The sequence below is a fragment of the Barbus barbus genome (genome assembly GCF_936440315.1).
Source record: "Barbus barbus genome assembly, chromosome: 45".
In the NCBI taxonomy this organism is placed as follows: Eukaryota; Metazoa; Chordata; class Actinopteri; order Cypriniformes; family Cyprinidae; genus Barbus; species Barbus barbus.
The window spans coordinates 6,878,002-6,892,687 of NC_136723.1; the positions used below are offsets into that span (position 1 = coordinate 6,878,002).

Sequence of the window (14,686 nt, forward strand, 5' to 3'; positions counted from 1 at the left end):
ATACTGTCATGAGCATGAGACATGTGTTTTGCAAATACAAAGTCTGTGGAGTCAGTTTTTGTTGTAGGAAACAGCAAATGTGTTTATTAATGCAATCTGCACCGGTCCCTTAAACCCAATGTTCTTGAACCAGGAAGCGCTAACATCAAACAACGGGGTCTTCAGACAGCGAACAGTCACTCATTTTACCTATGGATTATGTCATACTTTTTTCAGGAAAGATCAGAAATTATTTGAATTGTAAATGTCTATAGTGTCACTTTTAAACAGTTTAATGCAAGACTTACTGACACCAAGCATTTGAATGTAGTTGTTTCTACAATTATGTTTTTAATAGTAACTGTAAACTAAAGTCAAATATCATAATTTTATTTTGGGAAAAATGTACTTTTATTTACATAATATTCATCTATTCAGTGGACAGCATATCTTTTTCTACAGATCTGCACTAACATTAGTATAAACCTGAAGAAAAAATGTTTTCAATTGAAAAATTAATAATATATATATACACATATCAGATTACATTTATATAAATATTACTAAATAATTAAAATATTTTAAAAAATATTGTTTCAAAGCAGCTTTGTTCAGTAAAAGTTTTAAACACACACACACACAGACAGATATATAGAAAGCGTTTTATTTTATATATAAAGTTAAATATAATGTAAGCATGTTGACTTTGACAGCCCAAAAATACACTGTAAAACCTTATCTTCTTCTCAAACGTCCCACAAACTAGCACTTTTTGGCCCAATTTCTAAATTTCTGGATTACATTATCATCTTCTTTTGACTTAGGACAACAAGCAACCACCCAGAACACCTGGAAATGTGCTATAAAAACACCTTAGCAATCACACATTTGATTTACACTGCCAGTAGTTTTCATATTTATTGTCCATTTTGCAAAGAAAAGAAGGAATCACAGCAGTTCTGCAGAGAGGATGTGTCAATTACTCAGCATAAACTCAGTTATGAAGGACACTTACAGAGCCAAAGGCACAAACTACAAAAATATGAACAAAAACTAGAGCTAAAAAGTTAAGTGGTTTGAAAAATACCTTGTCTTTAAATCAAGGGTCTTGATACACAGCACATTAAGTCATTTAATGTAGAAACAGACCAACTGTAAATCTCAGCTTCCGAACAAGGAAAACCAAGGGTTTAAAGAGGAGGAAAACTAGGGACAAGATGCAGATGTGAGCACAACTCACACACAAAGACACAGCTGTGTTCTTCAGGGTGCAGAGACAGTCGCAAGCCTGTCATTTTTAATTGAATTAATCTCGAGGTTTTGATTAACAACAATAAGAGTAATAGGAGCGGGAAATAATCGTAATAAGACCCTTATCTGAATTTGACCATTTCCTCATCCCACCAGTCTCTCTAGCCTTCTCTTCTAGTGCTCCACATTAAAATATCTCTCTCATTTCCCTCCCATGAATGAGTTCTTAAATTAGAAATGGTGTGTGTGTAGAGATATGTTTTGGTGGGAAATAGAAAAAAAAAAAGAATGTTTGGAACGGGAAGCTCTTGATTTTCGGCATGTTTTTAGCGCTTCCCTGCATAGAAAGGCATACAGCAGCAGTTCAACAGTGTCAGGAAGAAAGAAGCAGACAAGACAACCTCTAATCTAAACGTGCACATGCTAATGTGAAACAATTCATCTCTACAGGAATCTGCACAAGCTTCGCATCCAACCCACGGCTTGTTAACAACAGGATTGCGGCTCAAAGTCTAATTTTTCCTGCAAAAAGCTGCATAAATTTACACCTGTCGCTTGTCAGGGTCTAAAATTAACACTCTATAAATGAGAGCAAATAAGGATGCATTAAACTGATCCAAAGTGACAGCTAAGACATTTGTAATGTTACAAAATATTTCTATTTAAAATAAATGCGTTCGTTTAAACCGCTCTCTCACTGTTCCTACATTAGTAGCCCGATCTCATGAAAATGTGTTAGAACGATTTTCTGTTTGGCGTACTATTTATTCGCAGAAATTGGCTTTGCCGTGCATATAATATGCAGTTTTCGCATACATAAAACCCCTAATCCTACCTATTGCGTATGCACACCACAGTCAATTTCTGTGTATAAATACAACACCAAATAGAAACAGAAAATCGTGCAATGCACACTTTCATGAGATCGGGTTAGCCTAAAAAAATTCATTACAAATTGTAATACAATGAATGAATGTCATGACAATGCTTTACATTCAAGCTAACAATAAAAGTCATAATAAAAAGTTATTTAATGGGATAGTTCACCCAAAAATGAAAATTCTGTCATTAATTACTCACCCTCATGTCGTTCCAAACCCGTAAGACCTCCGAACACAAATGAAGATATTTTTGATTAAATCCGAGAGCTCTCTGACCCTCCATAGACATCAACACAACTGAAATGTTCCCAGAACCGTAACAGAAACATCAGTAAAATAGTCCATGTGACATCAGGATGTCAAATCAGGATAATTTGTGTTCCGAAGATCAGCGAAGGTCTAACGGATTTGGAACAATATGAGGGTGAGTAATTAATGACAGAATTTTCATTTTTGGATGAACTATCCCTTTAAAAACATCTTTCAAGCTGTTTTTAAAGCATTTGCTTCATGGATTAAAAAATAATAATAAATAATTCCGCTATATACACATTTCAGACAAAATTGCTTTGCAGCAAATCCTTAAAATTTTACGGTATTCAGAAACATAAAAATCTGAAAATATAAACAGCTATACAATTATAGAACAAAGTACATGGTGCCATTTTTTATTTTATAATTGTAAACAATTGTAAAAAAAAAATTGGAATTTGTTATAAACAACTAGTGCTGTGCAATTAATCGCATGCGATTGTCATTCGCATCTCGTCAGTAAAGTCGGTTCTGTGAGCCGACTTTCTCACAGAGCCGTAGTTCACTGACACGCTACGTGATACCGTGTTCATAACTGCAGATGAATGAACGTGTATGGTTTGTTATGATTGGACAATATTTGGCCGAGACACAACTATTTGAAAATCTGCAATCTGAGGGTGCCAAAAAATCTAAATATTGAGAAAATCTCCTTTAAAGTTGTCCAAATGAAGTTCTTAGCAATGCATATTACTAATAAAATTAAGTTTTAATAAATTAACGGTAGGAAATTTACAAAATATCTGCATGGAACATGATCTTTACTTAATATCCTAATGATTTTTGGCATTTAGCTACTTATGGTATTGTGGTCCAGGGTCACATTTTTGGTCATATAGATAAGAAAAAGACAGTATTAAACTAAAAAGGGTTAACGTTTATTTGTGTATACTCATAAAAAAAACAAAACTGTGCTTTTGTAAAATAAAGAAAAGAATCAGGGTGTTTTCTGCCTTCTCTGTTTCCTTGAACTTGATGATGTGATGTTTGTGCTGCTCTTTGCGCATGCACTAAGTTCTAATTTAATTTAAAACTAATTCAACGTTCTAATTTTGTCGGTTCACAGTTAATGATCGGTAAACGAGTGTCGGTTGTCAGTCAGGTTGCCAACAAAAATGATTATCCCTAGCTTTTTCTGGTTCAAACCCTGAGCCTTCATTTCCACTTGTTTTCAATGCACTCACCATTTAGACAGTAAGTCTCCCCAAGTTTCCAGAATTTTTTCACCACATTCCTTAGACACGTCTCCAGATCCACTCAACAACGGCTCGTCATTATCTGGGAGGATAGTGAGAGAGAAAGAATGAGAGAAATGTTACCAGTTTCTAGGGTTCAGTAAAATCTCCATATCTATAGAATATCTCAAAAATCTCCACATATGACAATCACATGAATTGCTGCAGGACTTTTTAAAGAAGAACTCCTGAGGTCATGTACATGATGATATGAATGAGAACTGAGGGCCGCTCACCTTCCTCCTCATCATCTTCAGGAGGTGAGGGCACCATAGAGCCGTGAGAGGTGGACGACAGGATGCCAGGGCTTGCTGTGGTCTTCCTCCTCTCTCTCTCGGTCTCGCTCTCTAAACTCACCACTTCATACAGCGTGTCTGAGTTGCTCTTCCTCTCCTTGTTCTCCATCTGAGAGCAGAGTGAAGGTACTGTGAAATACCGAGCTACATACTTTGAATGTGAATGCTGTCTCAAAAGCGAAAATGTGACATTGTGGCCAAAACATGAAGATTTTGAGGCACAGACTTTTGGTTCTCTAGCAAATGAGTCAGTTGAAAAGTGAGGCCCTGCTTTGAGCTCGTCCTCACCGGTCTGAGCTTGAGATAGAAGGTCTCGGTGTAACTGCGTTTGCTGAAGGGCCAGAAGAGCCTATCGTTGGGTGAGCACACTCGAACCCGTGTCTCCAGCAGGAACCGCACAGGCTCTTCCACCTCTGTGATCACCAGGTCCACCGCAGTCGTCATGTACATGAACTTATCTGCGTCATACAAGTAAAAGAATAGCAGACGTTCAAACAGGTCATCATAGCGTTCTCATATTAGTGGAGGGTAATGTCATTCACAATCATTTTTTGGATTTCAAGTTTGTCTACGAAGAAGAATTATTAAATAAAAATTATATTTTCATTTTATTTGTATAGCACATCATATATCGGATCCAATTGCCTAAGTATTAAATAAATATATATTTTATTCATATACCACCTTTATTACATTGAATCAAGAACAAAGTACTTTAAAAGAAAAAAATCAGGGAAACTTAAAATTGTTATTATTATTATTGATATTCATATTACATTGTTGTTTGAACATTGTTGTTGTTAATAATAGCAATAATAATAATAACAATTATTATTATTATTATTACATTTAAAAACAAATTTAAAATGCATTTAATTTGTATTTGTATAACACATTTAATGCATAAAATCCAGATCAAATTACTTTAAAAACAAATCAGGGAAACTTAAAAAATATATTATTATTATTATATATATATTATTGTTAATGTTATTATAATAATAATAATTATTATTATTATTATCATTAAATAGATAAAAAACTTTATTTGTATAAAACCTTTAATACATAGAATCCAGATCAAAGTATTAAAAAAAAATCAGAGAAATATATTATGAAATATAAATATACTTTATTTGTATAGCACCTTTTCATACCTCAAATACAAAATCAAACACAGCTCTAAGCATCGTTAAATTTCTTCTTCTTATTATTATTATTATTATTATGATGATTAACAACATTTTGTTGTTGTTAATAATAATAATAATATTATTATTATTATTATAAATTATACAACAACAATTATAATTATTATTATAATTGTATTTATTTTATTATTATTATCATTATTATTATTAAATAAAAATGCATTTTGTGTGTATAGAATGTTTGGGAAATCTGAACATTTGGAGCCTGTCTAATTTTAGTTGGAAGAATGTTACAGATGTTTTAAGCACAACAGCTAAATGGTACCTCTTCAAATCACTCATGGTTTGAATAACAATATTCCCAAAAAAAAATCAGCATCAGAAGAGCTCAAACAATGATTTGGAACACAGTCTGCAAACCGAGCACGAGCATGGATCTGTACCTTTGGGCGTCTCCTCGTTCACGGCCTGAAACTGAGGAGTGTTGGGATTCCAGCTCCCTGTGATGATGTAAGACTTCCCATCAGAACTCTTGCCCATTGATTCCTAACAGATGGGTGGAGGGCAGATGAGAAGAGCCAAGAGAAAGAGCATAAAACAAAAATAAATTCCAACATAATCATGACTTCACAGAAATTTTGTTTGCGGCTGTGATTCCCTCATGGTGAATTAACCAACAGTCCCAGCCAAAATCCTAACTGCTTATAGTTGGCTTTGTCTACAGAACTAACTGGATGGAGAACAACACTTCAAGACCCATGACAACATCACATGGGCCAAGCAAAGCCATTTCACAACTCTGTGGTAATATGAATGTTACACAGATTAGTTTTGGAGCTACAGGCACGTTTTAACTTCTGAAAAAGCATTTTGTTTTCTGTTTGACCCTGTGCATCCTTGCTTGACCCTAATGCCAGCTTTCCCAGTCACTGGCCACAGAAAGATATGCAAATTTCCACAGAAATGGATTGTCTGTCATTGATAAAATTCTACAAAATAATCAGTGAAGGATATGAAGAGTTCATTTGCAAAAAATTTTTTTTTCAGCAATCACGTTTTTTTTATTGCGCATTCCAAGTAATATCAATCAAACTGCAGTTAGGTTGTTTTGATTAAGTATCAATTATTAAAAAAAAAATACAGGTAATTTACAAAATTAAAGTTCATTGAAAGCATGTTTTTTTATACACATTAAAAGTTTGTTTTATAGCAAAAGCAAATCACTCCAACAGTCTTTTTTTGGCAAAAGCAGATAACTCCACATTTCATGTGTTAAAGTTTAAAAAAGCACTTGTTTAATCTTTGTAATCTCCTCAGATGACAATGTAGATGCCTGACAAACGTCGTTGTTGTTGTGATCATGAACTGTATGGATGTGATTACACACAATACACAGAGCTTTTCCCTCATCATTGTAACGCGCTGCTTTTGCAAGGCTCCGTGAAAATGTTTCAGCTTTTATTTTCCTTTTTCGCCCAGAAGAAGATATCACATGTTCATCAAGGTCGTCGAAATGATCCATCCTCGATCACTTTTATTCAGCTTTGACAAAACTCCTCTCAGCTAGCACGTCTTTTCAAAGTGAAAATAGCGATTCACTAAAGTGGACTTATCGGCTTCTATTCAAAAACAACAGGGCGCTTGTCGGCTTCTGCAGTAAAACGTGAGCTCACGATGCCTTGAAAGTGGACAATACCGGCTTTTTTGACAAAAGGTGTTTAGGGTTTAAGTGCCGTTTATCGGTTTTTGCAAATTAACTCTTCACATGCAGGGAAAAGTCTACAGATTTGGTCAGAGTCTAGAAATTACATAACTGTATACATTATTTTGGTTGCAGACTTAGGCCGTGTTCACACTTGGCTTCTTTTTCGAAGCTGCCGGCGTCTGTTTTACATTATAATCCTATGGAGTAAACCGTGTTTTCAAAAAAGTCCTGAGCGCTTTTTAAAACGCCACCGCCGGCGTCTTTTTCTGCAGCTCAGAGCGTTTTTTCGAGTTGAAAAAATTTCAACTTTTCTGAAAAAAAACGCCCTACGTCAAGCGCCTTTTTGACAGCTGACCAATTACAAGCGAGTAGCGAGATCTGTCGTTTCCATAACAACAAGAAGAAAAATAGAGAAGGTGCCGGTAGATAGACTGCTCGTACTAGTTTCGGAGCACAAGGAGCTGTATGATATGAGCACAAAACTCTATCATAATATTGGTTCCTTCCCCGTATAATGTCGTGCACCCACAAACGTCGTTGTGAATCGACATTTTCTTTCCCGTTAACTTCAAAAGCCAACGCAAGAGCCAACTTTTTACTCTTTCTTGACATTTCTGCAGTACACAGCGCTAGGCTACTGTGACAGCTGTTGCTATGACAACAAAAGACGCTCTCAGCTGCTATTTGTAACAGACGCTGCCAGCTTTGTTTTTCATTAAAAAAAAAACGCTCGTCAACTTTTTCTAGTCAAAAAAGACGCCAAGTGTGAACACGGCCTTATTTGTTTTTTTTTTTTTTTTAAATTACATTTATTAAAAACAAATTTAAACTCACAAAATTACAGTAAGTTTAAAGATGCAGGCCTCAATCTTTATTTCCCTCAGGGCTCAAAAAAAAAGATAAACAATTTTTTACATTTCAGATGTGTGAATTAACATTAGAAATTATTTCAACATCACACTTAATTTTTTTAAATGTTGAATAACTATTCTTTCTTTGTAATTTCCTTTATCGGCTAAAATACAGCTCCAGTAGACTGTAAAAACTTTTAAGAAACGAATAATATTACTGTGAAAACCTTTAATTGGTTAACTGGTTAACTTTTAGTTACTGTACCACAGAACAATACATGTAGTTTTATTGTAAAATATTGTAAAATTAATTGTTTTTGCAAAAACTATACAATTTATGGTATTCATTTATGTTGAAAAACAGTAAAAGAACATACCAAGAAAGTCTCAAAATATGATTACATCTTACATTAACTTTTTTATGAATAATGTATATTAAAATGTACTTTTAGTTGTTTAGTTAATTTTTAATTAATTTCCCCTGACAGTCTTTTGTCTTTAAACAGTAGATTTTGGTAGATTAAATTATATGAATTAATGAAATATACGTTGTAAAACATAAAGGCACCAATATGCCTGAAACACCGTCACAGTACTTTTTACAGTGAATCTCTGGCAACCACGGCTGCTGTTTTTTTACTGTAAATTTAAGAGGACTTTTTTTTTTTTTTTTACAGAGTGGCGCTAGAACGTTTTTGAACTCCTTTAAGATTTTCTATATTTCTACACATATTTGATCTACACTGTGAGCAATTTCATTCAAATCTAGGATACTATAAAGTATAAAGATATTCATTTTATAAAGTAATTTGTTTTATAAAGTGATTGATTGATGAAGTAAAGGTAAGGCAGGTACTAGAGAGGGACAGATAAATGGAGTTCATTCAAAACTAGAGATGCAGGTATGTCTTCCATCACCTACCAGGTCAAGCAGGTGCATATCACTGTTCTTTACGTTCTTCCCTGGGCTCAAGAGCAGACCGAAACACCTGTAACACAAACATGTTCCTCACTACAACAGAACCATACAAGAACTACACATATCGACTGTAAAACTGCATATCCACACACCCATCTGCGCGTGCAGAGCCTGAGAAAACATATATAAACAGAAAAGCACAGCTGTGCATTCAGGCAGGGTTGGCTTCAGTTCAACACAACATCAGTCACCGCAGAGAAAAACCATCCTACATGTTCTCATGGCCCGAAAGGAACACTTAAGTGCAGAAAAGACATAATTCAGCACATGTTTATCATTAATGAATGAATTATTGGTTGTAATGGGAGACGCGAGGCTCTTCTGGATGAGGATATCCTCTCTGTGGAGATAAAGCACGTACCTCTCGATGGCCAGCTCTTTGTTGGACGTCTGCTGGACATAGATCACAATCTTTTTGTCCATGCCTGGCCGCAGTTTGAAGCTCTGTCTGTCCTTGTCCTTTGATACGGCACTGTTGGTCACAAAGAGAGTTTTAGGTGAATCTCACATGTTCAGATTTCACCTCAAAATCAAAAGATTTAGTTATTTTGATGACATTTTTCCTATGTGTCTCAAAATTTTACAGCTGAGAATTCACATTATTCTCAATGGGGATTCGCTCCTTACTTTAGTAAAACATTTTGGTCACACTTTATTTTAAGGTCCTATTCTCGCTATTAAAAACCACTAAAGCGTTAGTTCACCCAAAAATGAAAATTAGCCTGTGTTTTACTCACCCTCAAAGCATCCTAGATGTATATGACTTTCTTTTTTCAGATGAATCCAATCAGAGTTATATTAAAAATTGGCCTGCCCCTCCAAGCCTTACAATGGGGTAAGAGGGTGATTTTTGTCAACAGTTGAGAAGACGTGAAATAAAGCGCATGAGTCGCGCGCGCTTCTGAGATATGTCTCACGAGTTTATTTACAAGAGCAAAGTTTCCTTACTTTAGCAAAGGAAGACCAGTCTCCTCTTGGCTTATATCGAAATCCTCCATCATTTTTCTTTACAAATCCTCGGTTTGTGCTTCTAATTTGTGACCGGTGTTTTGTTTTGTTCTCTCTCCGCGTTTGTCACTAATCGCGCCGACGTCCTACGTTATCCACCAGAACGGCTTCCGCATACCACAGATGGCAGAAGTGATAGAAAAATGTTTATTACATTTGAAATATGGATATTTACCTTACAAAAAGCATGGATTCACTACAGGAGGCCTTTATTCACCCCCCGGGGCCGTGTGAGGCATGTGTTATTACAGATACTTTATTTCGCGTCTTTTGAACTGTTAACAAAAAACACCCGCTTACCCCATTGTAAGGCTTGGAGGAGCCAGGATTTTTCATTTTTAATATAACTCCGATTGGATTTGTCTAAAAGAAGAAAGTCACATACACCTAGGATGCTTTGAGGGCGAGTAAAACACAGGATAAATTTCATTTTTGGGTGAACTAACGCTTTAACTATGACTTTTGCCACAAACTCCTAATTTGCTGCTTATTAATATTTAGCAAGGTAGTTGTTTAGTTTAGGTATTGAGTAGGATTAGGGATGTAGAAAATGGTCATACAGAATATGTGCTTGATAAGCACTAATAAACAGCCAATAAGTTTAAATTAGGCATGCTAATAAGCAAGTAGTTAATAGTGAGAATTGATCCCTATACTAAAGTGTTACCAAACATTTTTATATTAAATAATCATAAATTAAAGGTAAAAGCTTGGCATAAATCAACAATTCAAAGAGAAATTGTTTCCTGTTAACAACATATTTTTTTGTTGGTGTTTAAAATTGTGCCATTTTGGTCGTTTTGGTGTTTTTATTAGCATTATAAATAATATTATGATTATAATATTAGATGACTCTTTATTCAAATAATACACATACTACAAATCAAACAATATTTAAATGTTTCCGTCTCTTCTGCTCACCAAGGCTGCGATTTATTTTTAGCAAAAATACAGTAATATTGTGAAACATTATTACAATTGTAAATAACTGTTTTCTATGCGAATAATTACTTCTAATTACATATATTCTAAAATGTAATTTATTATTTTATTTATTTATTCATTTCTGATTATTATCAATGTAAAAAAAAAAACAGTTGTGCTGTTTCACATTTATGCTATATATCTATAAGTATTTTTTTCATAAATATTTTATGATCATGTTTACTATCATTTTAAATATATGCACTTAAGCCTGATAATAATGACTAAACTTAAAAGGCATTTTAAAAATTGCCCAAAAGACTAAAACTAAATATTTTGTAAAAATGAACACGCATTTCTTGCGTCCAAATGGAGCGAAAGAGCCTTTCAAGGTAATTGTCATTTTTTCCTGTTGTTTTTATCCAAAGTGATTTACAGTCCATTTATAACAGGCACCGTCTCTCTGGAGCATCAAGCTCACGCTGATGGAGACAGTGCAGTTATTTTGGGCACTTTAGCCCTTTCCTTAAATGCTTTTCTCTTTTTAGCCTTTTCTGTGTAGCATTAAAAAGCTGGCATAAACACACTGCATACAGGGCGCTTACTTAATTTTACTTAACCCTCTGGGGTCTGAGGGTGTTTTGGGGCCCCGGAGAAGTTTTGACATGCCCTGACATTTGTGCTTTTTTCTGTAATATTATAATTACAATACACATTTCATTTATATACACTTAATGAATCAATATAATAATATTCATAATAATTATAACATTTTAATATGGAGCTGTGGTGTTGTTCTGTATGCCAGTGCTAGTTACACTGAACAATGCTTTTATTTTAGTTACAGTCAACAAGTCAACAAAGGATATGCTTCCTTTGAAGTGAGATCTTTCCAGTGCAGGTCTGTGCTAACAGAACCCTGTGTGGGGCAGGGGAATGGGGCGAAGATGTAAGGGATGATAAATGACAGGAAGCATGTGTCGACACTTCTGAGAAGGAGAAAGAGACGAAGAGGTGGAGGAACTGCAGATTTAGCTATTTTTATAATTTCCCTCATCAAAACCGGGCAGATGACTTCCGAAGGCTGGATACCAGAAAATAACAGCTAATTGAATTATTCAGTTAGAGACGAGACCTCTGGGGTTAAACGCAGACATGTGCGGGAGAACTGAATCAACTTTAATGGAGGGAGAGAAGCAAAGTGATTCACCTAAATGTGCCCTTCCCATCATCCTCTTTGATCTCCAGACTGACGGTGAAGGTGAAGACGTCGCTGTCTGGCGTAAGGGGCGGAGCCTTGGCTGCGAGTGGCGCTTTATTGGCTGATCGGCGGAAAGCTGTGGCAAAGCTGTAGAGTATCCGGCTGACCTGCAAAGACGAACACACACACACACACACACACACACACACACACTCACTGGAGTCAAAACAGTCTCCAGTGACACAGGCTGTGTTACTGTTCTCAGGTTATCAACACACTCATTAGCACGCACGCACACACAGAAATACACCTGACAGCTGCATCCCTGCCGTTTTAACATTTTACTCCACATACAATTGGTACGTGTCAGGATGCTTGACTGGCCGACCAACTAGTCATTTAGTGAATATTTTTGCAACAGTGCTTTCAAAACATAGCAAATCTCAGTTCTCCAAAATCTCAATTGCAACACTTTAGCGTGCTAACAAAGTCAGCAGTACAGTAAAACAGTTTCATCTTTTAAACTCATCACGACACCCAAATATGTGTACATACAGTATTTACTGGCTTAAACATAACTTAGCAGCTATAAACACTTGAATGCACATCATTTTGAATCTTGGATGAGCACAATTGGTTTATTTTGGTTATTTTTTACTTATAATGGCTTTAATAGTTTTGTGCAATAAATATGTATAGTTAGGTAGCCTATTTATTTGTAGAATGTGTATGTTACATCATAAGAATTACAAAACCAAAATCAATAACATACATATACATATGTGTGTGTGTGTGTTTGCGCATTATTGATTTTGTTTTTGAAATTCTTATGGAAGCAATATTTTGATATGTGAGCATTTCCGATATTATAGGACAAATACTACAAACAAGTGCCCCCCCTTCAGACTAAACCAGGAAACTGCTATTCTATGAGCAAGAAATAAATTACAATGCAATAATCAAAGAGTCTCACGAAGAACTGATCCGAATCATATTTGACCACAAAAAATAGGAAAATAAAAACAATAAAACATACCTATTTTCAGAGCAATTAGGATTTTTACAAATCTCAATAAGAAAAATAATTTCAACATTATTAGTACATTATTAATACTAAACTCATCTTATCCTAATGTTTTATTTATTTTTTTGTTTATTGTTAAGTAAGCACAAATTAAATACAGCAAAACAAATACTATCAGGATATATACTGACAACTGCATTTTATAATATACTTATCTATTTTGTTTTGTCACTACAGTATTGAAAAAAGGGACAATTAGCTTAACTGTCATGAAAATAATGTCACAATGCAAAGAAATCTTAATGGTCCCAAAATAGGATTCATTTTCACATACACACACAATATGCATTATATATATATAATTTCTATTTTATATAGTATTTTTCTTTTTGATTTATTTATTCATTTTTTGTATATCTGAGAAAAATATAACCTGGACATTTCTTGACGGTCTTTGTAAGAATCACCCAAAAATTCACAAATATCATTCCACAAACTCTTTTAAGCAATGCGTGTGCAGTTGTGTTTATCTCACCGCCTCCTGGATCTCACAGCGGAAGACGTGGATGCGGAAGATCTCAGCATTGTAGTGGCTCTCGGTAAAGGCGAAGCAGTCGCTCTCTGACGTGCCATCGTGGCCGCGAACACAGAAGAGGATCTTGTAAATGGGGTAGTTGGCAATCTCAGTGCTGGTCTGAGGGTCCAACAGCCTGATGAGATATTCAAGTGCAAGATGCTTTAATCTCTTTTTTCAATTACCATCATTTCTTTTCTTGGTCACTGCTGTTGTTAGCTTCCTAAAGTACCTGACAGTGCCCTCTGAGACTCCGGGCACAGAGAGGGTGACGTCCAGGGGCATCTGGCACTGGCTGCGGAGGATGCTGACCATACGCAGAGCCTCCACTTCACTGCGCGGGGCGTTCACTGACGCACAGCCTAAATATGTCAGCTTACTGAACACCACGCTGTCTTCATCTGGGACAGGGGTCCCGGGACTCAAGTCAGAGGGCTCATCTAGAAGCAGTGATAGGAAGAGAGACTCTAAATGAAACTGTCAATGTTTTGGGCACACTTGACTTAACACCCTTTTGATCTGACTACTTCTAATTAAATGCCTGAAATTATTTTTTCACCAAAGTAAATAGTGCCCATGTATGAATTTTCATGACAAGAATTAAACAGGTAGGTATGTGTCTTGATAACAAATGACCAGCAGATGGCACTCTATATATGTATTATACTATACTATATAGTCTGCACACTTTTTAGGTTTTAACCTCAATGACATTTGCTATTTTTTATTGTCTGAATGCAAATAGGATAATAAAAAAAATAATTATAATAATAAAAATAATAAATAAAAACTGCCATTAATTGTGATGCAAATAGCTATGGTGTGAAAATGGTTTTGAAATGTGAACAAACATGTTTTTTAAAGACAACTAGTGTTGAATTTAGACAACTTCTTAACTAAATATATATACACAGGGGTGTGAAAAAGTGTTGGCCCCCTTCCTGATTTTTTTTGCATGTTTGTCACACTTTAATGTTTCAGATCATCACACAAATTTAAATATTAATCAAAGATAACACAAGTAAACACAACATGCAGTTTTTAAATGAAGTTTTTTATTATGAAGGGAAAACTAAATCCAAACCCACATGGCCCTGTGTGAAAAAGTGCTTGCCCCTAAACCTAATAACTGGTTGGGCCACCCTTAGCAGCAACAACTGCAATCAAGCGTTTGCGATAACTTGCTATGAGTCTGTTACAGTGCTGTGGAGGACTTTTGGTCCACTCATCTTGGCAGAATTGTTGTAATTCAGCCACATTGGAGGGTTTTCAAGCATGAACCACCTTTTTAAGGTCATGCGACAGCATCTCAATA

The 14,686-nt window shown here is 35.3% G+C and overlaps 1 protein-coding gene across 3 annotated transcripts in view; it reads right to left on the minus strand.

Annotated features, from left to right (window-relative positions):
- The window catches only part of LOC306864449 (rab GTPase-activating protein 1-like), an 88,409-nt gene that overhangs the window by 55,469 nt on the left and 18,254 nt on the right, over positions 1-14,686 (minus strand). For all 3 annotated transcript variants that reach the window (XM_079408467.1, XM_079408466.1, XM_079408468.1), the window contains 9 exons: positions 13,604-13,811; positions 13,333-13,507; positions 11,783-11,940; positions 9,002-9,112; positions 8,584-8,650; positions 5,549-5,651; positions 4,243-4,412; positions 3,895-4,063; positions 3,608-3,701 (listed from right to left, as the gene is read on the minus strand). In XM_079408467.1, coding sequence (XP_079264593.1) covers positions 3,608-3,701; positions 3,895-4,063; positions 4,243-4,412; positions 5,549-5,651; positions 8,584-8,650; positions 9,002-9,112; positions 11,783-11,940; positions 13,333-13,507; positions 13,604-13,811 — 1,255 coding nt within the window. The remainder of the gene's footprint in view (positions 1-3,607; positions 3,702-3,894; positions 4,064-4,242; positions 4,413-5,548; positions 5,652-8,583; positions 8,651-9,001; positions 9,113-11,782; positions 11,941-13,332; positions 13,508-13,603; positions 13,812-14,686) is intronic.